At 41.7% G+C, this 22,873-nt stretch overlaps 2 protein-coding genes across 5 annotated transcripts in view; both read left to right on the top strand.

The window, feature by feature from the left end:
* The window catches only part of sox13 (SRY-box transcription factor 13), a 51,791-nt gene that overhangs the window by 14,069 nt on the left and 14,849 nt on the right, over positions 1 to 22,873 (top strand). For 2 of the 4 annotated variants that reach the window (XM_085272967.1, XM_085272968.1), the window contains exons 2-7: positions 15,189 to 15,405; positions 15,541 to 15,643; positions 17,342 to 17,428; positions 19,628 to 19,800; positions 20,197 to 20,265; positions 20,396 to 20,510. In XM_085272967.1, coding sequence (XP_085129093.1) covers positions 15,190 to 15,405; positions 15,541 to 15,643; positions 17,342 to 17,428; positions 19,628 to 19,800; positions 20,197 to 20,265; positions 20,396 to 20,510 — 763 coding nt within the window. In that variant the 5' untranslated portion in view covers position 15,189. Of the gene's footprint in view, positions 1 to 6,288; positions 6,372 to 15,188; positions 15,406 to 15,540; positions 15,644 to 17,341; positions 17,429 to 19,627; positions 19,801 to 20,196; positions 20,266 to 20,395; positions 20,511 to 22,873 lie in introns of those variants that run through there. The other 2 variants (XM_085272966.1, XM_085272965.1) reach the window with 2 other exon arrangements.
* Positions 13,224 to 14,265, top strand: LOC146573668 (uncharacterized). The gene is made up of 2 exons (XM_085275433.1): positions 13,224 to 13,264; positions 13,365 to 14,265. Exon 2 carries the CDS (start codon positions 13,609 to 13,611, stop codon positions 14,263 to 14,265), a length of 657 nt encoding a protein of 218 aa, XP_085131559.1. The 5' UTR covers positions 13,224 to 13,264; positions 13,365 to 13,608.

The following is a 22,873-nucleotide window of genomic DNA, read 5'->3' as shown; positions in this document are numbered from 1 at the left end:
AGGTTTACTCCTGCTTCAGGCTTTTGCAACCAGAGTTTGCTCAGTTATTATGGTTTTCCAACTGTCCGTGATTTCATTTACCTGTGAAAAGCACAATCCTCTTCCTGTTTTGGTTGCACACTTGAGCCTCCATTTTCCCAGGGAATTTCATGTGCAGTTGGTACTGCTTGAATATAGCTGCCGCATTGGGCAACCAACATTTATTTTACAGTATAGTCAGCTAAAATTGTGATGTCACTATGAATCAAAGCACTTTCGACTCCAAGTCACATTTTAACCCTACTTTGGTAGATGTTATGCTGTCCCCTTCTACACACTTTATCTACGGTTAACCTCACGTGCACGTCTTTGTCCTCTTGCTTTGAGGTGATGGTGCCCATTTACTAAGAAAGCAGCTGTCCCACTAATGTTTCCATCTTACTGATGTTAGGATTTGTATGGGGAGCTTGTGATGGGAACTGCAAAAACTAGTTATTCAGCTCTATATTTGGTTAAGATGGCATGGGTTACAGTTGACCATAACAACAACAATAGAAGGAGGTAATATGTGTTAACCCTCTGATCGCTAAGTCATGTAAACACTTAGAACAGGTCGATATGACCAAAAATATTTATCACGATATACATTTGAAAATTTGCGATAATGATATAACTGATGATATAATTGACACTAGACAAAATACTTTACAACTCCACAACTTTATTAGTGCAAAAAAAACCCCCATCAATTTATTTTCACTTAAACAAGCAGCTGTTTTTTATGTGCATTAAAGTTATATAAAAACGTAACAGTGCAAATTCCTTGCTGACAGTTTAATCAAAAAGCATTTCCAGTGGAAACTGGCCGACATATCCTCAGCATAACCATGTATAATATCCACAAAACTTAAAAAGAGGTTATACACACACAATACGGTAATATTATGTTGAAGCACAGTACGTATCACTCCGCGAGGCTGCTGCCTACAATAGCCGTAATGCTCCGACAATCCATCAAGCGGTGTGGGTTCGTAGCTTAGCAAAGTTGTACTGAAACATTTGACAGATTTTCGAGTGCCGTGTACCACATAAAATCATTTCGAGGTCAGTAAACACAACCAGAATTCATACATAAGGCGCACGGGATTATAAGGGGCACTGTTGATTTTCAGAAGTGTGCCGTATTTTCCAAAAAACACGGTAATAACGACAGCCCGCTAGCATGCTCTACCAAAAATAGTGCTTTGTTGTGTATCTGATGGACGAAAGCCGCTTTCGCCCTTCTCATTCTCCGTCGCCACCATGCTTTTTCCACCATGTGCGTATGAAAACAAAGGCACTGCGCATGCGCATTTTATCCATATTCTATCGCGATATTTCATTTTCTTATCGTTGCCCAACATTATACCGGTATTACCGTGAAAGGTATGATATGGCCCAGCCCTATAAAAACTAAACTGTATTGTGGAGAAAGGCATCATGTACTATTCTGGGGAAAATACATAGTTTTTAATATGTCTCATTTAGAATGAGTGTTGACTTGTTGACTTAGAGGAACAATACAATAAAAACAAAGATGACATATTCTCATTGACTGGAGATTATTTGTACTTTTGTATTTTTCGGACAATAAAGCACACTTAAAATCCTTTAATTTTCTCAAAAATCGACAGTGTACCTTATAATCTGGTGTGCCTTATGTATGAATTCTGGTTGGGCTCTCAAAAATCTGTCAAAAAATATTTTAGTATGACTTTGGTAAGCTACAAAGCCACACCTCTTGATGGATTGTCGGAACATTATGGCTACTGTAGTCAAGAGGAATCTGGGTCCAAAACTCCGTCTGCTTCAGATCCCGAAGTCAAACAAACACTGAGAGTAAAAAGCTGTCTAAATTCTTTCATCTGTAATAAAATGATCAGCGTTGCTGCTTCACCAGGTGTAACAATTAAGTCTAACATCCAGGCATCCATGAAAACAGAAGTTATTCAATTTAACTGAGTTAGACGTTAGCAGGAAGTTAGCTACATGTGCTACATGGTGGCTAGCTACACAGCTATGTTAGCATAGCATAAACACAGTGAAGCTTGAGGATGAAAGCCAACTTTTTTCCACTCGATAAAAATTAATGTGAGGGTTCCCGATGGTTAGGGACAAATGCAATCGCATGGCAGGATGCTGTAAACGGACCAAACTTCATTTAGGAGAACGACTGAGATAATCCATCCACAATACCAGGTTAGTCATTAATAAACTGCAACAACACGTGAACAGACGAGCTGCGAGAGACTTCAACATTAATGAATCAATGGTACGCAAGTGGAGGAAGCAGGAAGAATGAGTTGAGTAAAGTTTGACTTATCTGACTGTTTTGTTTCGCTTAATGCGTCTTATAATTCGAAAAATACAGTATGTATTTGCTGCAGCATTTAGTATCATATTTAAACTATTTGGCACTCTTGTAAGTGAAACTCTTTAGATATGCTATCTTAAATTTCTGATAGCAGAATTTTTCATTTCATGGTAAATTAGGAAAATGTTTGATGTCTACTTTGTACGAATAAATATAGGTATACTTGTGTGTCATTTCGTTTGATTAGCTCACAGCCAGAATATATTTCCCCATGAGTTTCTTCTACTGCAGGTTACTTCATGTATGCCACAAACACCATGAGCAGTGCATAGAATGATTCTAGTACCTCAGATTGTCAGGAAGTCTATTCAGGGGCCAGCAAGCAGACTTATTTTGTTTTTCTTGCCACGCTCATGGTGTGTGTATGAGATTTTCAATCCTCTTGCTTTCTTATCTGACATGCAAAACATTTTTTCTTCGCTCGTTCGTGCCGCTGCTGATTCTCAAATGTATTGTGATGTAGGGCTGTTCGATATAACGATATATATCGGATGACGATATAAAAACGTCTATCGTTTCATTTTACGCTATCGTTTGTTTCGTGGTGTCGCAAAATAAACTGTTTACAGCAATATTTTTTTCATCGTTTTGATGGTCACTGTAGTGGCTATATTAATTTCTTAAAGTTCTCTCTTTCTCTTATATTTTATATAACCACACTACAGATGGACAAGTGCCTGTTTTTATGCGTTGTCGTTAGCAACAACGACGGTAAAACCATCGCGTGTCCGCTTGTTTATGTTCCACATAAGCCTTTCACAATAAAGCTCAATATCCTGTTGAGACTTTTCAAAATACACTGAATCACGTGAAAGAGCAGATTATTTACGGATGAGAAGCAAAAAAGAGCCGTCAGGTGCTAAAAAATAAACCATAGACTCAAACCTTAGAACAGGCTTTTTCCCCGCAGCACGCCGTGTAATAAATACTCACAAAGAAAACGGCGGCCGTTACAACTTATGTCTGAAAATGTATCGTTTCATGCATCGGTTAAAACACTCGACTCCAGCTACACGATGCAAAGCTGGAAACACTTCACGCAAGTCGAGCTGCCCGAGATTCACAGAATTTACAGAAAATGTTACATTTTTGTGATTTATATCGTTATCGAGACGATAGAATTCTTATATCGGGATATGAGATTTTGGTCATATCGCACAGCCCTATTGTGATGTGTTCCCTTCTTGTAACTATTTTCTTCCCTTTATTAAATATGGATTTTAAACTTCCAACCCAAACAGAGCTCAGTCTACATACAATAAAGTTGCTCCACAGTGTACGAATTAATATGCATCTCTGCTAAATGTCTTCATTCATGTTGTGTCTCTTTACGTAACCTCCACTAAATCTATATTTGTTGCATTTGCAAGTACGAGGTGATGTAGAGATGTAATGGAATGGTGTGTGTGTGTGTGTGTGTGTGTGTGTGTGTGTGTGTGTGTGTGTGTGTGTGTGTGTGTGTGTGTGCTCAGTGCAGTGGGTGGACCCCTGAGGGGCAGCCCCTGAGCTGCAAGAGGAAAAGGGGAGTAAAATGTAGTCTTTGTGATGTCTCTATCACTCTATCACAGTGCGGGAGCTCCCAACACTGCTCTTTGTGTGTGATGAACTGACCAACGACCACAGAACAACAGCAACTTATCAGGCCTTATAGTATGTACACACACACACACACACACACACACACACACACACACACACGCATTCATTGCACACTAAAAGGAAAAAAGAGAAACTTGAAAAAATTGGAAAACTGTGTGTGTATGCTTGATGAGGTTATTCTTTGGACTATGCACCATGGTTCAGTACTCTTGACATCAAAAGGCCAAGAGAACAGAAGAAGAGAGGGGAAGGAAAGAGGAAGAGAGCAAGGCTTTTGTGTCTCCAGTCCTAAGAGCTCATTCTCTAATGAGGCCCAGTCAGCAACACAAGGAAGCTGCTGTGTGTGTGTGTGTGTGTGTGTGTGTGTGTGTGTGTGTGTGTGTGTGTGTGTGTGTGTACCCACATGTTACCAAACCTCTCCAATATTTAAAATAAATAAATAAATAAAAAAATCCAAGACCAAAACATACTCTCACAAATCTTTGAGACCTCATCTCTCAGCGCGATCTTACAAGTGTTCAGTACAAGTGTTGTGTTGGACGGCCTTGAAATGTGATTGAAAAGCAGCTTTTGAATGTGAAAGCAGCCAGGTAGTGTTAAATAAAAGTGACTTAAACTGTTGGAGATCCAGAGAAGTAGAGCTTGAAAAGGTGTGTAAGTCAAGTAAAACTGTGTGCATGTTTGAAATTCAGGAGTTTAAAGTGTGATTTGCAATTGTGAGACAAATTGCAAAGGAATGCTCACAATAAGCTGCAGTACATGTCTTCGTTTTTTTCTTGCTCACCTGACATCATCCACTGGTTTCTAGAGTTTGAATTTTTCATCCTTAGGCCATTGAGATGTTTATTTTCTTTTTCTCAAGTCAGGGATGATTATATTTAGATGAGCGGACTGAGTGATAAAATTTCTGAAAACACTGCCATGCATCCATAAGCTGCATGAGTGCAAACTTTCTAGATACTCTGTACCTCACATCAAGTCATAATACACTATATGGACAAAGGTACTGGCCACTCACAGGTCATGAAACACGGCGTGTTTACGATGCACCTCAGCATAATGGCTTAATGGCTCACTTTGGCTGTAGTCAGCGCCTAATGTAAAGAATAAAGTAACATGCCTGACGGGACAAGTAGAACAAGAACTATTCTGTGCTGGGAAATAACTGAGTATCCAGTTCCTTTGAGGTTGAATCCCCACCAGCACCTTTAACTGTTTACGCTGACAGACACATGGCATTGCAGAGGTTCTTATTAACGACACATTTTCTCTTCACAATGACAAACATCATCACGTTGCTATATGGACCACATGGAACGGCTTCTTGTTATCTTTCAGGAGATAATTAGTGCTCGGAACAAAAGAGGGCAAGTAAAATCATGTGTGTCTCCCATGTAACCTTTGTGGAACATCATAAAGGTGCGTTTGCTTACTTGTATCTATTTACAACATAGTTGACTAAACATTGTTACCTCACTGAAGCTTTACTTATTTTCTTCAAAAAACTACTCTCGCAGCGCTGCCAAACTGGCTGATATTGTATCTCGCATCACACCAGAATTCCCTACATTTTCAGCTTGAGTGTGTCCGATCAGATTACCTCTGCACTATACACCACTGTGCACTTACGGCAACTAATTGTGGAGCTCCTTTCCCCACTTGCACGCAGGAGTCAGAGACCAAACTACATCCAACAATGTAAAATGAGAGGTAACAGTGAGGGAGGGGGCTTTATAATACTGCATTGTACATCAAAATGTTGAAATTTGTGCTTTATCAAATGATCTGATCACGATAAAGCAATCGGAGCTTTGATTAAAAAGTTTTTGGTAAATAGTAGGGTAAAGATTTTTTAAAGAATTTTTTTTTTTTTTGCTTCGTTTTAAAATCGTTTGCTTGTCTCTTTGATTCGTTGTGACCGGTTGCCTTATTCCCTTACCTTTACAACCACCCACCCGGCATTTTTCTGTCCCCCCACCCCTCCACCCCGCCACACATCCTGGAAATCATAAAAAGCCTAGAATAAAGCCGACTGTGTTCGAAAGTGTCTAAAGCCCGTGAATGTGCTTATCACACCGCAATCAAACCTGTTGGCTGGTTGAGGTCCGATCAGTGTCATGCACGTCTGTAAGCAGCAAAGGTTACCTGCAAACAGCATGCTAATTATGCAAACACGGCGGCTATACGATGGGATTTGAACAGGCTCTTTGTACTTCCCCTCTTGGGGGGGGGGGCTGGTCAGAGGTAACAGAAGAGTAGAAAAGACAGGCGTTACCGGTGAGGGAGAAACACTCACTATGACCTGTGTCAGCAGATCTCTTCCAGTTCTTCCAGTCAGGGAGCGCTGTTGGATCTCCTCACTTCCACTCTGCACTACCAGGTCAGTACAGACAGCTACAGAGGGTAGATGGATAGGTGAGAGTCCAAGGTGTGCTTGTGTAAGTGTTTGTGAACATCTTTTAATTCAGTCTTGCTTTTCCTTTAAATAGACACTGATCAAAGTAGGAGATGCATGTTTCTTTAAAAAAATGAATATGTGTGTTTTTAATGCTCCGTGTTACTAATGAAGCACAACCACTGACTGAACTGGTGATGTGGTTTGCTTGAGTAATGTTTTGCTTGACGCTCTTGCCGTGATAAGGCTGAGCCAGGCCCTGTGGGCACACTGGCTCTATAGCTGGTGCGGAACGCTAAATTGTTTTATCATCCCTAATCAAATAGTGCTAGCTGCAAAACATATCCACAAACACTTGTTTATACATTGGTTCGCACTTGTCTTAACATGACTGCACAGCAGGTTGGAAACTTATAGTGTGAGTTCGGTCATGGGACACCGCTGACAATTGAACAACAAGTGAGAAAATTTCCTGAATGCGATTGTGTTTCAGAGATGAAACTGGCTACGGAAACTCGTGCAGATCAGGGTCTGAGTTATTTTACCTTCTTCTTTGTTTGTTGCATTTTTTTTTTTTTTTGACCTGATAGATTCTTGTGCCTGAGCCAAGTATAAGTAAGTGATTTTGTGTTTTTGTTTTTTGCATTTGGCAGAAGGAACCTTCTGCCATTACAGCTGTCAGTCTCACTACCGACAAAGAGAATGTCTTTATTTGTTTATCACCAAGTAGGCTGCTTTAGATGTCTAACATTTTATCCTGCTGCTCGCTACTGCTGAGAATGGCTCCTGGCACTCTCTCTTACGTCTATTGTGCATTCTGTGCTATTCTGCCTCAGGCAGCAGTTAGAAAGCGACAAGGACGATATAAACCCAGCAGCCTGCTCTTGTTGGGAGGGGTAAGGTGAAAAGAAAAACAAGCGGTGAGAAAAGAATAAAGAAACAAAGGAAGAAAAGAAAAGAAAGGGAGAACAACAGAAGGGATTTGCATTGCCAAGCCTCCTGGGGGGAAATGTTGGGTTTTACATGTTACAACTTGTTGGGTAACTGAAGGTTTTGTGTGAAGTGATTCTTGTGTCATGGGAAGTATAACGTTTCAGTGTTTTGAGTGCTCAAAGGAAAGGAGGCCATTTTTGTCAGAGGACAGAGGTATGCTCTCTCCCTGTCATTCTCCAGCCCCTCCCTGTCTGTTGTGGCGGGAGCGCTCAGCTCGCAGCGGGTAGTCCTGGAACAGCGCAGCCATGACTGTGGTTGGATAGCGAGGCCACTGTGGTCTGCTTTCAGAGGATCAACTCCCCGAATCCTTCCTGTCAGAGACTAATTACGTGTTTTGTCGAATGTGATCGTATTTTAATGACGCTAGAGCTAGGAATTATTAATTAATAACAAAGCTAGCCAGAGCTAGTGGAAGTTATCAGCTAACGCTAGGTCTGGCTAGCTTTATTCTAGTTTGTTTAGCTAGGTGGAATCATACGTCTCTTTAATTTTGGCTAGCAAAAACTGCAGTTGCTTGTTTTCTAAGCAGTTAGGTTAAGTTAATAACTTGCAGATATAGAAATAGAATACTTTCTTTAATATAATTATTTAATATTTTTGTCCACAAAGAAGAGCATGTTACCAAGAGATGCAACTTGCCACAAGGCAAAGTATGCAACTTCTCGGGTCTCCAGTCAATTTATGGTTCAGCAAGAGGAGCTTGCTCATAGTGTGTAGATAGTTAGGGATGGTCGGTCTGGCCGTCAGTGAACAAAGTATGTCGTTCAGCCAGTCCATGGGCTATTCTTGCTTGTGTCACTGTTGGTCTGTCAAACTGCTGAAGCGAAAAGTGACGTTCTAACATACAAAGAGCTGAAGTGGAACAAAGAATTAAACTATGCAAAGTGTCCACTGCAGCCACTGTCTGTGCTTTTCATGCTGTACTTTTGATCTTTAACGTCTTTTCACGCTTCTTCCTTGTCAACCAATCAGCATTTGGCAGACGCTTAAATAACGTTCGGAGCACTGCATGGGGGGACCCTGAGGGCCAAGAACCCTAGAACTCTAGAAGTACAGCAGTGGCATTGTGCAGTGTTCCTCTTTTTTAATGATCTGCCAGGCCTTTACTGCAGCAGCTTTCAGTTGCTGTTTGTTTGTGGGCCTAACCCTAAAGTTTAGTCATCAACAAGTGCATGCTCATTTGGGTTAAAATCAGGTGACTGATTTGGCCATTCAAGAATATTTGACTTCTTTGGTTTAATAAACTCCTGGGTTTCTTTGGCTGTATGTTCTGGGTCATTGTCCATTTTTATTATGAAACACTGCCCAATCAGTCAGACACAGTATGTCTCTGAACTCCTCAGAATCTGTTCGGCTGCTTCTGTCCTGTGCTACATCATCAATAAACACTAGTGTCCTGGTGCTACTGGCAGCCATGCACACCCAAGCCATTGGGCTTTGGACCATGAGCTGTTCCACGCCTTCTCCATATTTTTTTCTTGGCATCATTCTGGTAGAGGTTAACCTTGGTTCCATCTATCCAAAGGATATTTTTCCAGAATTGTGTGTTGTGGTGCTGACTTCATCGGTGCTTTCTGTCTTTCTCAGAATGTAACAAACGCTGTATCAATGCTGTATCAATTTCTCAGAAGGGTTTTTTTCTGTTTTCTCAGCTTAAGGGTCGATCGTGGCTCAAGAGTTGGGAGTTGGGAGTTCGCCTTGTAATCGGAAGGTTGCCGGTTCGAGCCCCAGCTTGGACAGTCTCGGTCGTTGTGTCCTTGGGCAAGACACTTCACCCGTTGCCTACTGGTGGTGGTCAGAGGGCCCGGTGGCGCCAGTGTCCGGCAGCCGGACAGTGCGCCCCAGGGTGGCTGTGGCTACAATGTAGCTGCCATCACCAGTGTGTGAATGGGTGGATGACTGGATATGTAAAGCGCTTTGGGGTCCTTAGGGACTAGTAAAGCGCTATATAAATACAGGCCATTTACCATTTTACCATAAGGGTGGCTTGTTTCACCTGCATGCAGAGGTCCTTTGACCGCATGTTGTCTGTTCACAGCAAAATCTTCTAACTCAAGCACCACACCTCAAATCAACTCCAGGCCTTTTACTGCTTAATTGATAATGACATAACAAAGGAATTGCCCATACCTGCCTATGAAATAGCCCTAATTGTGCATTTACTTTTGGTCCCTTTAAAAAAAGGGTGGCACATGTTAAGGAGCTGAAACTCCTAAAACCTTCTTCCCATTTGAATGTGGGTACCCTCAAATGAAAGCTGAAAGTCTACACATCATCATGTCCATGTCTATTATATAACTATAATTGGAATATTTTTCAGTAAACGTGAAAAAAACAACTCTTGGCTGCTCTGAGGTCTGTTTCATTGTGATTTCTTAGCAGCATGTGGTGAGCGCCTATAAAAGCTGAATAACACCGTAGGTGGTTGAAAAACAGGCCTCAATCAGATAACCTTAGAAGAAGCCAGTGCTATTTAAGTCATGCAACACACCGCATATATACATGTATGCACAAGGTCAGGTTCCACGTAGGTGCAGTCAGTACAGATAGGCTAAGTGTGTGTTTAACTAGAGAGAGATGTGAAGGCAAGCGATAACCTGATAACCTTGACTGGTTTGCATTGTTCACCCTAAGGCACAAATTGTATTGTTTTTGAAGTACCTTTGTGCTTGTGAAAATGCTTGCACCTGGACGCACATTCCTCGCTGACAACAACAGTGCGGCCTTCTGAGATTCTGTGCATACCTCTGCACTTGCTGACACACACACACACACAGAGTATGTGCAGAGGCGTGTGAAAGCCACCTGTGGCAGCTCTGCGGTCCAGCCCCTGTGGAACGTGAAGGGAAGACCCAGGAATAACTTGCTGTGTGGGACTCAGCTCGGTATGTTGCCACTGCCGCCTGCGCACAACCCTCCAACCCCCTCTCTTCCGGCAATCAGCCCCTCGCCACCACATGGACGGTGACTGCTGCGGTTTTCGCTTATAACAGTTTCCCACCTCCATCCCTCCACAATCGTTCCTTCCCAACACCCTACAAAACTACACACCACAGCTGAAAGCAGACGTCAGACAGGATTAGGCTGATGAACAGTGTTGTGGGTTTGAAGCTGATGGTAACTTTTCCCAAATATGACAGATAACAAATGCAATCAGGCAGTAAAATTTGAAGCAAAATCACAGTTGTTGTTTTTTTAATATGAAAGATATACAAATGAGTGTGATATCATCTTTAAACCAAGAGTAATCAAACAGGTGGCAACAAATGAGTTCAATTGCTGGTGATCCCCCTGCTTGCAGGTGTGTTTATTGTGCTTTTTAGTTACCGTCAGCTGTGTAAATTAGATTTTCTTTTATCGCTTTGTGATTTGAAAACACAACGAGTAATAAATGCACACACATTCACACAGGTTTAGAGCCTAGCCAGGCAGGTGGGTTTGTGTTAAAATGCACCAACAACATTACTGTGTGTTTCCTAGAGTGCTGGAAATGTGTTTTTCATGTTGCTTGGCGTTGGCAGAGGGGCCGGTCAGGAGCTTCGGGAGTGTTCCCAGAGGGCCGCGTAACTGTTGAGCTGGTGTTCTCATAAACAAAATATGTTCATTAAACTCATCAGGTAAGTAAGGGACGTGTCTCACTTTACAGGGTTGACACTGCAGCCTTTGTAGAATTGCAAAGGGAAATCGCCCTCTTCAAGTTGGTCCAAGTTGTCATTATCCTTTCTCAAGAGGTCATAGGAATCCACGTCATCTGCTGAGAAAATTAAGTGTGGCATTTATTATTGACGAACTGAATTTATAGTTCAAGACAAATATCAATCTTTAAAGATTTTTTAATCTAGTTGTCAGGATTTCCTAAAAAAACAAGCTCATAGTAGTGAGTGAAATTCAAGTGTTTAGCTGTTTATTCTGCCAATTTCCTTGAAGATTAAATTAAACATTATTCCAGTAGACAAAGTATCTCAATAGTTTTCTGTGGTTATTCTTGCACCACATAATAACCTTAGATTTGCTTGATGTTGCTTGCTGGACTAGTACCAACTGCAGAGCAACTGCACCCATTGAGTTTTTCACCTGAATTATGCTCCGTTGCAGACATGTACAGCTGACGGCCAATTATTCATTCCTGTTATAGTTCTTTGAAATCTGCCACCTGGAGCGTAGTGTAGTTGGTGCATTGCGATGTAAATTATCTGCAGACAAGTCCTTGTGGTCTCAGGAAACAAACAGACTTCACGGACGTTCCTGCAAATGCTTGCACTCTCTATCCATTACTTGGAGCTAAAATCAGACTGTAAACAACTCTTCTGTGACCACATGGCAGCTGAGTTCGGTGCACAACGTTTCTACCTGTGTTTTGTAGCTTTTAACACACACACAGACACACAAACGCATGCATATACATCACTGAGGTTTGGAGTCTTGGACCCTGGCAGACAGGTGGCTTTGTTTGGAAACACAGTGTGCAAGCTAAGGGGGGGGGCACTAATCATTCTTATGCTTTCCGCAGAACGGTGGCGCTTTTTTTTTTTTTTTTTTTTTTTTTTGCCATGTTCCTGAGTTGGTCGGCACATTCCGCTGGCATTGTTATCCGGCCTGTTTCCTGCGGCCGGCGGCTTTTGTCAGCCTCTCCCCCATTGTCTCGGCTTCCTTTGTTCCCCGGCTCCAACAATGGCTTTTTTTCTGCCTCTTTATATATATGTGCACTTTTTGCCCTTGTGTGTTCTGTTTGTTTTGTTCTGCTGTCTGCTGTGTTTTTCTTTCCTCCTGCTGTAGAGCTGGGAAATAACACGTATGCACACAACCCTGAGTTGATTTGTTCAAGTTCACTCTGGTTCAAACCTCTCTCACTCAACCTGTCCCCTCTTCAGTTTTCTGCTTTTCTTCCTCACTGAGGCGTTGTCTGTCTCCCTCCCCTATAACCTCTCATTATTCACTGTCACAAACTGAGGGAGACACACACACACACACACTTTAACACAACCACCACCTAACTCTCAAAACTGAATTCAGGAGTCACCTTTTTTTCTTAAATTTACCACCTCAAAATTAGGGTTTCCTTTAAGAGGCAGAAATGTCACAAATTGATTTAGCTATTTGTAGCAATTATTAAGTTATAAGCAGGATATAAGAAAATTGTATCTAATTATGGAAAACCAATAAGAATCTTTTTTTTTTTTTTTTTTTTTTTTTACAAAAGTCCTTTTTAAAATTTTAGATATGCTAAAACTTGCAAGAGTAATAAAAAAGTACATATTTCGATTGCTTAGAGTCAGGGTTTAGGGTTAGGGATATCACTAATGATGACTTAAACCTTGGAGGGATAATGTGAGGTACTACTGATGTGTAAGGCTGTCCTGATACTGTTTTTTGGGCTTGGAAGATGTGCCTGATGAGCATTGGGAGAGACTGGGTGCTGACGGAGGTCAGGCAGAATAGCTCTCTCAGTGACGTCATCAGCGAGAGACCGGTGACCAGCATCGCGGAGCATGACGTCCGAGCGGCACTGAGGAGAGTGAACACAAGGAAAGCGGCGGGGCCAGACGGCATCACCGGCCGTCTGCTGCGCTGCTGTGCTGACCAGCTAGCAGGTTAGTTCACTTACATCTTCAACGAGTCCCTGGCGAAGTCTGTGGTCCCCACATGCTTCAAAAGATCCACCATCATCCCTGTGCCCAAGAACAGCAAACCCTCATCCCTGAACAATTACCGGCCAGTTGCACTGACCTCGGTAGTAATGAAGGTGTTTGAGAGGCTGCTGAAGAACATCATCTCCTCCTCCATCCCAGACACCACAGATCCGCTGCAGTTCGCCTACAGATCCACAGAGGATGCCATCGCCCACGTCCTACACACCACTCTCAGCCACGTGGACAAGAAACAGGGTAACTATGTGCGAATGCTGTTTGTTGATTACAGTTCAGCGTTTAACACAATAGTGCCCTGCAGACTGTTCACAAAGCTGAGGGATCTGGGACTCAACAGCCGTCTGTGTGCATGGGTGTTGGACTTCCTCACTGGCAGAACTCAGGTGGTGAGGGTGGGCAGGTGCTTCTCCAACAGCATCACCATCAACACAGGAGCCCCTCAGGGATGTGTCCTCTCGCCACTGCTCTACTCCCTCTACACTTCAGACTGTGTGGCCACCCATGGCTCCAACACCATTGTGAAGTTTGCTGACGACACAGTGGTGTTGGGTGCCATCTCCAACAACGATGAGGCGGCCTACATGGATGAAGTGAAGAATCTGGCATCGTGGTGCCAGGACAACCACCTCCAGCTGAACGTCAGCAAGGCCAAGGAGCTGGTGGTGGACTTCAGAAGGGGTCAGCACAGAGACTGCAAGCCCATCATCATCAATGGAGCTCCAGTGGAGAGGGTGCAGTCCTTCAAGTATCTTGGTGTCCACATCTCCTCAGACCTGACATGGGCTGCCCACATTCAGGTCCAGACCAAAAAGGCTAGGCAGCGCCTGTATCACCTACGACAACTGAGGAAGTTCAGGGTCTCTCCAAAGATCCTCAGGATTTTCTATACAGGCGCTGTGGAGAGCATCCTCACACAGAACATGACATCGTGGTTTGGGAACAGCTGTGTGAAGGACCAAAAAGCTCTCCAGAGAGTGATCCGTACAGCAGAACGCTGCTGCAGGATTGCTCTCCCCCCGCTTCAGGACACCTACACCAGGAGATGCCGGACTAGAGCAGCGCAGATACTGAAGGACCCGTCCCATCCTGACAACAAACTGTTCCAACTTCTGCAATCTGGTAGAAGGTTCCGCATCTTCCGGGCAAGGACAGAGAGACTCAAGAGGAGCTTCTATCACCAAGCCATCCGTGCCCTAAACACACACACCCGCCCTCTCACATCATCTATAATTGACTGAGACAGGACTCTCTTCCAGACACTCTAAACCAAGGCACAATGTACACTTCAATTCCTTTAATTTTAAATATGTTTATATTGTCTATCCTGTAAAATAGTCAGATGTCTATTCATATTAATGTACAGAATTCACCTGCTTGCTGCTACTACTGCACATTCACCCAGTGTATATACTATATGTCTGTATATATATATATAATGTTCTTCCTCTACACCCCCCCCCCCCCCCCCAATTTTTGCACATGTCGAGGAGCGTGTCAGGCTACATTTCACTGTGTGTTATACTTGTATAACTATGCATGTGACAAATAAAGAACCTTGAACCTTGAACCTTGTAAATGTCACAAAACAAACAAACGAACAAAAATGAATATCCAAAACCCTAAATGGCAACCAAATGGTTTGGCTATCTGAGAGGTAGAATATTTGTGTGCATGCCTGTAAAAGTAACAGCAATCAAAATAATGGGGAAACAGCTAAACCGAATTATTTTTGGAGTAAAAGATCGCATAAGTGTTGGTATCCAGTATAAATGCTCATAGTACTCATTATTTATTATTCACAGCTTACACCTCTTTGCTTTAATCATGCTCTATAGCAGTATTTGATTACAAACTTCTGTTTAAGACCATATTGTTTATTTTCCCTATGACCGTTCATAAAGCTTCATAGTTGTAAGAGTCTCTAGCCCAGTTGCCGACACACCTCTAAGGATTCCTTTTTCATCCTTAGCTTTAGTCTAAATAAAATATCTGAACAGCAAGGGATGAAATTTTCCACCAACAAATTTTCTATTATTTTTTCTTCTTTGCTGTCAATATGTTTACTCCCAAATCTAGAACTGGGAGATGATTACCCAGTGCCCAAACCTCACCACACCCAAATGACAGCTAGTATTGTGTATTTTTTTTTGTCTTTCAACAGAATGGTTGAGCCCAGCCCTCCAGCACTTCACATTCACTCCAGTGGGGATGTCAACATGGCAGGCGTTGGTGTCAAAGTAGAACGTGAAGACTCTGGGGGAGGGGCTGCAATGGATACCAGCGGCGAACTTCGTAAAACGTCTCCTTCGCGTGATTGGTCAGGAACTCAGCCCCTCGAGGCTCGCCAGTTGACCCCACCACTGTCTCGCTCCCCTTCAGTAAGGATTACGAAAGGCATGACAGGGAATTTTAGGAAGTCAACAATGTGTCATAGATTGGTATATCAAAATATAAAGTATATTTGCATGTTCTTGGTGAGATTTTAATTGAGGTTCTCTTTTCTGTCCTGACAGGAGGGATCTCCAGGGAAGGACCTGCCTCACAGACAGAGCCCCATGGGACTGAAGGAACCTAGGATGCATGATCGATCAGAGGGACAATCCAACTTGAAAGAAGGTCTGTCAAAAGCAAACGCCATTTCATAACTTTATTTACAACCACAGAGGTGCAAACCGAGAGTCAGTTCTGTCTGCCATGGTGTTGATGTTCATTAGCCTATTGAATTAATACATATTAATAATATGTAATTATAGGATTCATTGCTAGTTTTATTATTTCTTGATTGTTTGATTGCGTGCTGTTTTTAACTCAAGAGAAAGTTTTATTTGTATCATACTCTTATTTATAATTTACTTGGTGACTGACTGTACCATTATGGGTTGATGTCTTGTGCTGGTTTTATCTGTTTACCCCCAGTAGAGTTGTTGTTGCTGTAGCAACAGCTCACAGGGATCGGAATAAAGAACAAAGTCAACCTCCCAAGAAGGAAAGAAACTGTCCTGCTATTAGGAGCAATTTGGGGTTGAATGTCGAGTATTTACCAGGAGCATTTCATTTAACAGGGTGGCCCTAATATTAGTCATTGAAACTTGCTAAGTCAATTTAGCAAAGTACTTTATACATACATTAATTTTACTTACAAATGTTCTGCAAAGAATATTTTCCCAGTTTTATAAGAGACAGCACAAATACTCGCAGACAGCCAGATACCGACAATTAGATGATATCATTGTCACGCCTGCCTACAAGCACGAGGCCTGAAGGTTTAAGCTTAGCAAAACAAGCTTTAGTCACTGACATGTAAAGTATGTCATTTTTGACTCGTGTTTTATGCAAATATTGAATGTGTGTTTTGCTTGTATAATGCCAGTTTACAGCAACGGTCGTACGGTTAGTAGCCAAACCAGGATTAGACAACTGTGGGAAGGAAGAACTCAATTTTAACAGGAAGAAACTTATAATATATTATTATTAATTATTATTATTAATATAAAACCAGGCTCAGGAAGGCATAAATACTTAAGTTCATTAAAATTGTCAGTTGTGTATCTTGAGAGTAACGTTTTAGATCCAAGCTGTTTGGATGTTAGCATGTAGTCGGATTGGCACTTAACAGTTTTGCCTCAGTATTTACTGGATTTCAGACAGTATCAATTCAGCCCTCAGCCTTTCTCTTTTCTGCACCTCAGTGTTATTACCTTCTGTGGGAGTCTTTCTCTCTTACTCGCACACACGTCCATATAATTTTCCCATCTCAGACTTTGATGACTCCATATCTTACGTGTTTGAGAGCGCTACATTCTGCTGCTATTCAGCATTAAACAATGCAGTCTGCTTAAAATCGATGTGTGGAAGTGATGGTTTGTCTCACAAAGCGGGGGTGTTGTTTGGATTCCTGAACGAGTTCAGGGGCTTTTTTTTTTTTGTATGTGTGATTGTGTTCAATTTCTTTGGTAGGGAGTGAAGGGCTTCTCTCTGAGCCGCGTGCAAGACTCTCGTTGCCCTCTAGTCTTTAACCAGCCTGCACTCCTTGCCTTAAATCTTTCTCAAATTTGCTCCAGTCACTGACCTTGAATTGTTCTCTGTCCAAATATTGATCCACTCAAACACTCAGAACTTCTCCCTGATGCACAAACAACCTCTGCCCTTCGACACCTCAAACGTCTTCTTCAATCAATGCCATTAGAAAAGCAGAAGAGAGGCTCAGAAAGTAGTTTAGTGTTAGATGTATTTTATTTGACAGAATATATTTTTCACGCCATCTACTGCTGCCCACTGCGGTCCCGCTGAGTACCATTAGTGTTCTCTTAACAGTGATGCCTACCATTGAGAAGCTGCTGAATGCTGACTGGAAGGACAAACTCCTGGATAAAAGCACAGTGGGGTCAGGACAGCTGAAAGGTTAGTTTCAAACACTACAAATGTTGTACATATACAATTAGACCGTATGAATTACAGCTTTTCTATTCTATTTCTCATTTGTTTTATCAATTTAAAAGCATCATATATAACAGCTTGGTGCATACAGCAGCATGTGGCAAACCATTGGTTTGACATTTAGATGGAAGATATGTAGATATTTCTTCTTCTACCTCTTTTTAAAGGTAAAACATAACCAGTGTGTGTGTGAAGGCTTAATTAACCCTAAATTTTCACCCATGCGAAAGTGAATAGAATAGAATACAATAGAATAATCCTTTAATTGTCCCACAAGGGGAAATTTTTCTTACATATTTACATTAAGGACAAAGTGTAGTGATGGCGTTACAAAACTCGTGTGTGTGTTCTGGGGTTAACAATGTAATATTTATCATATGTACAGTGATAACACACACACACACACACACCAGTGAAATCCAGTGCTGGCTGTCACTGTGCCCGTCTCACTGATATAACCACACTCACAGCACATGTGTGCTGCTGTTATCTCAATCATTTCACTGAATTATTTGATCCCTTTTTTTAGTATTTGTTTGCACATGAATGTAATGATTATCATAAACCCACATTTGCCACACCATGTTTACCACTTGGTAGAACTGAGCAGAGAGATAGCAGACTCTAGCTGCTCGGCAGTCCTGGGTCTTCTTTTCAGCGTTTTTTGTTTCACCTTGAGGCATTAGTTGTGCCTCTCCAGATGTGCAAACTGATAAATTCACCTCTGTGCCATCAGGGATGCAAACTTTTCAACTGCTTGCTCATAACAAGCTGGATGGTCCTTCTCATTTTTAGACCAGAGGAAGTGGCATTTGTGATTTTCAGAATTTCGATTTGTCTGATCTAACAACAGTTTTGCGCTTTGCTTCAGTCCAGCTTCAGAAGGCCCGAAGATAGACGAGCATTCAGAGGTGGCCTCCTGCCTTGTCTCTTGTACACAGAGAATCCTCCAGAATCGCTGAATCGTTTAATGATATTATGTATATTTATAATCTTTCTGACTTTGCATTCAGAAACATTATTCTGAAATCTGTAGCTGCAGTTTTTTTACAGATTTGTTATCCTCTGATGTACTTCTTGGAATCTCTGAGATGCTCCTTGTATAACCAGTCATGTTACTGACCTCCTGCCAGTTAACCTAACTGGAAAGTGCTTCCCCAGCTTTGGTGCTCCCATCCCAACTTTTTTTTGAGATGTGAGATATTTTGAAGTTTTACAGTTTCTCAGCTCAGACATTTAATGTGTCTCTACAGTGAATAAAAGACAAGTTTATGAGATTTACATTTGACACATTTTTGGAATTGGCTTTGTAGTTTTGGCAGCGATGAAAGATTCATTTTCATAGTGAGGACGCGTCTGTCCTGCAAACATTATCTACAGTTTCTGATCTAAGCAGTTTGGTATAACAGCTTGTTTCTGCAAAATGGGGAAAAAAGATGCTTATCAGTTTCAACCCTTTCAACATCCTTTTCTAGCAGTTATGAGATTACAAGATAGCAATTGATTTTGAAATATAGGAAACATAAAGCAACATGTTACGAAGAAGCTTCAGGTTTTTTTTCTTTGAGATTTTGGTTTTTCTGAATGTGTGAAACTTGACCCACGGAGGGTGTGAGGAGATAAAAGACAAGATATTACATTTGAAAATGATCCTGTGAAAGTTAGAAAGGTTTTTGTGAGATTGAGAAGTTTGTTATTATAACAAGATGTTTTTAAAAGAGGGAAAGTTTAACATTAAAAACTTTGCTGAAAATATTGTTTTGTGGAGGAAAAAATTACCTTTTTAGGTAATTACAAGAAATTTTTCTCAGTCTCATAAAAATGACAAAAGTTTTGTATTTTGTGAAATTTAATTTAATAAAAGCAAAAATATCTTTTTGTAAAACTGAAAAATATTATTCACCATAAAAATATGATTTTTCTTTTATAAAGAGAAGAAAAGCTTCATGTTTTGAGAAATTTTGTGGGAAAAATGGGAAAACATGAGAGGTTATATAACAAAACTGTAAGAACAAGAAGAGAATAGTATTTTTTTTATCCCTCCGGTATAATAATGGTGATAGTTGGAGACATTACTAAAGCAAAAACGGAATAAGAAGGAATAAAAAAAAAAAACGGCCTTATCCTGCATAAAAACACAAAGCCTCCCACTCCTCCCACCAGGTACCCCCGAATCTCTGGCAGAGAAGGAGCTCCAGCTGTTGATGATGATCAACCAGCTGAGTGGTCTGAGGGAGCAGCTCCTGGGAGCCCACTCTGAGCAGAGAAACATGGCCGCCCTGTTGCTGGAGAAACAGCAGCAGCAGATGGAGCTGGCTCGGCAACAGCAAGAACAGGTATCTCTACCAGATCTTTGCATCGCTCACCCAGTTCAACAGAACATGCAAACATGTGGACATCTCAAAACAAATTTCTGTCTCTCTGCTGTGTATTATCTTGATAAAGAATATAAAGGGCCTTTCTGACCAAACAGACGAAAAGCCCCTGTGTGCACTGGTGCTTGTGTTCTTGCTCCATACAAACACTAGGCAAATTAGATGGCCGAAATTGAAAAAAGATCTTTGTCTAATGTGCCTTTTTTCACACAAGTCCACAGAAGGAGAACACCGCACGCACTCGCCAGCTTTTTTCTGGGAATAAATGAACCGCCGCATGCGTGCGTCATGGCTGATCGTTAGAATTTATACAGGCTAGCGCTCACTTGTTGTGTGTCTCGTTTTTCTGTGTCTCAGATCGCCAAGCAGCAGCAGCAGCTCATCCAGCAGCAGCACAAGATCAACCTGCTTCAGCAGCAGATCCAGGTCAGCTCCTCTCACGACCTTTCGCACATCTTCCTGAATCACTTCAAGGAGCAGAGTGGGAGATTAATAAATGAATGTGTGAGACGGATGGGGCTTGTCTGTAACGTGCACGTGTCCTGCTCTGTCCCAGCAGGTGAACATGCCCTACGTGATGATTCCAGCTTTCCACCCCACCACCCAACCCCTCCAGGTCAACTCTGACCCCCAGATGACCTTGCCACTGCAACCGATCCCCTGCAAGCCGAGTGAGTAATCAAGTGGAAAGGTTTCAGTTTTATTATTATTTATTTTTTCATATGCAGGCTGACAGCAGTGCAGCATTAAAAGAAAGCTCGGAGCTGCTTTGTTGGGGCAGAGTTGTTGACTCAGGCTGTGGGATCTAGGAACACCGCTCTGTATCCGTAATTTTAAGGAATATCAGGCAAACACTGCAGACATTTCTAGCAATGGCAGGCAGGCTTTTGAAACACTGGAAAGTTATGACGGCAACAACAAGGTAATATTCTTTCTAACATTATGTAATCTTTAATCCATCACTCATATTTAAACATGTTTGCAACCGTATAAAGTAACTTTCAGAGAAGTGTCCTTTAACAACCTCTGGGCTGACCTGTGTGAAGGGCATTCTGCCTCCACAGAGTAATGCATTACTTTATTCCTTGGGTTAAAAAAAGTAATGAATCATGTGTAATACGTTACTTTTACTGAGTAATAAACACAACACTGACACTGATGGTCCATTTTAGTCAGAGAAACTCCCAGCAAATCAAAGTATTTCTGGAGGGTTCAATAAGGTCATGCTGTATACTACATTCTTCTTCAAATACTGCTGTGACCTGCTAATAATCCTCCAAGGATTCCCTTGATTTAGTGAACACTGTGTTTTGTCAATTCATTCAAAGCCTTTTCTTATGCACCCTGTTGTGTGGGAAGAATGAACACTCTACTTACCAATGACTGCAAGCTTTGAAGGCCAGAAACTTTGTGCTGAAAAGATATCTCCATCAGTACAGCTCCATAAGTTGCCATCCCTGAGTGTTTATGTACTTCAACTCAGGGGCTATTTTATAGGAACTAGAAAGGCATCCGTGAGACTCCAGTGCAACAGTGCTTGAATGTACCTTTCAAACACGTATGCTTGTACAGTTAGCAGGCTACTGAGGCCACGGCTTCGAACGCCACAGCTTTGTAGAAGCTTGCTTTCACCAGCCTTAAAAGCTGTGCTTGTGGATCTTTTCAAACTTAAAGACACAAGGCCAGTCTTTAAAACAGTGTAGGTGGAATTTAAGGATAGCCATTATATCGAGAAGCGCACGTGTGCGTGAGCGGCTCTGAATGTTTTGACACATGAATGTAAAATGTGTCGGAGTGCTGGGCTGTGTAGAAGAGGTCAGCAGTAACCAGAGCGTTTTTAAAAACAATATGCATGGAGTGAAACTTTGAGCCCTTTGCTTTCATTTTGCTCAGATCTTTTATTTGTTTGGACATTTGCATGTAACCTCACGTATCAACTGGACATTGTATTTTGGGGAGATTCCCTGCAACTCCCACTTGGCCATGCGCAAATTATGTTAATTCTCAAACTGTAACAAAACATCTACTGTCTCAGAATGACTATCACTTACTCACGTTATTATTCAACCTTAGCTGAATAAATGCTATATCACAAATTTATCTTGGCAATAGTTTGAGATTTGCCATTGGAGAGGTGATATTGCCTTATCCTCTGCACTCGATATTCTGTATAAACAAACTGCCTTCGTATTATGGTGGATTCATGGCTAATGATGCTGGAAGTGAACATTTAAATGCTAAAATGAATGTAAGGCTGTAGGACAGGGATGTCCAACAAAGACAAAGAAACCACTTTAATTACTTTGGTGTGGCGTGTATGGCAGTGTTGGGATGGGGTGGGTTTTTTTCAATAGGAAAAGCTGTAAAACTTATGAAAATACCGTTAAAAGCCCAGAGTCTATGTCTTCCTTCACACTTTCAAAAGCCGTCCACTGGGCCAGATTAGAGTCTTTGCATTTCATCCTAGATAGTCCTCAGTGAGTGCAAGTTAATGGAGGTGAAGAGCTGAAATAAACACCTGCGCTACATAAAAAGGCCACATAACATTTTAGTTTTTACAAGTATGCTATTGATCATGTGTCTGAGCTTAACAAAATTAGGCTAATGTCCTTTTTTCTTAAGCTCTGAGTATACTCTCCACGTCTGCTGTGGTCCGCTTGGGTCTGATGGGTCCACGTGACATAAATTTGGTCATCAAGGGCGAGGGTCCGTGCATATGTTTTGATGACTGCGTGGATTTTACCACTAAGCCTTTACAGTGCACTACACCAGCTGAGCATGAGTCCCAGCCATGGAAGGCTGCTTGGCTGTTGTGGCTCCAGCTGTCAGTGTCTGCAACAGGCTTTACAGTGAAGCTAATTTTACCCATAAAATGCTAGCATGTTGCTTGGTCCGTTAGGATGGTAACTAAACAATTTTTTTTAACAGGCTAATGATAATAGTAATGCTAATAGTTTTACTTTTAAACTTGGTTCTGTCTAAAACTGCTGTTCGTTCTTAACCCTTAAATCGATGCATTAAGAATGGTCATTTA

The sequence above is a fragment of the Mchenga conophoros genome, linkage group LG5 (genome assembly GCF_057382185.1).
Source record: "Mchenga conophoros isolate Kocher_MC1m ecotype Shallow Benthic linkage group LG5, M_conophoros_male_GT1.1, whole genome shotgun sequence".
Classification (NCBI taxonomy): Eukaryota; Metazoa; Chordata; class Actinopteri; order Cichliformes; family Cichlidae; genus Mchenga; species Mchenga conophoros.
This window is presented reverse-complemented; position numbering and strand designations above follow the sequence as displayed.

What these genes read in the sequence shown, in the direction of transcription:
- LOC146573668 (XM_085275433.1), top strand. Translation starts at nt 13,609, where the DNA reads ATGGATGAAGTGAAGAATCTGGCATCGTGGTGCCAGGACAACCACCTC.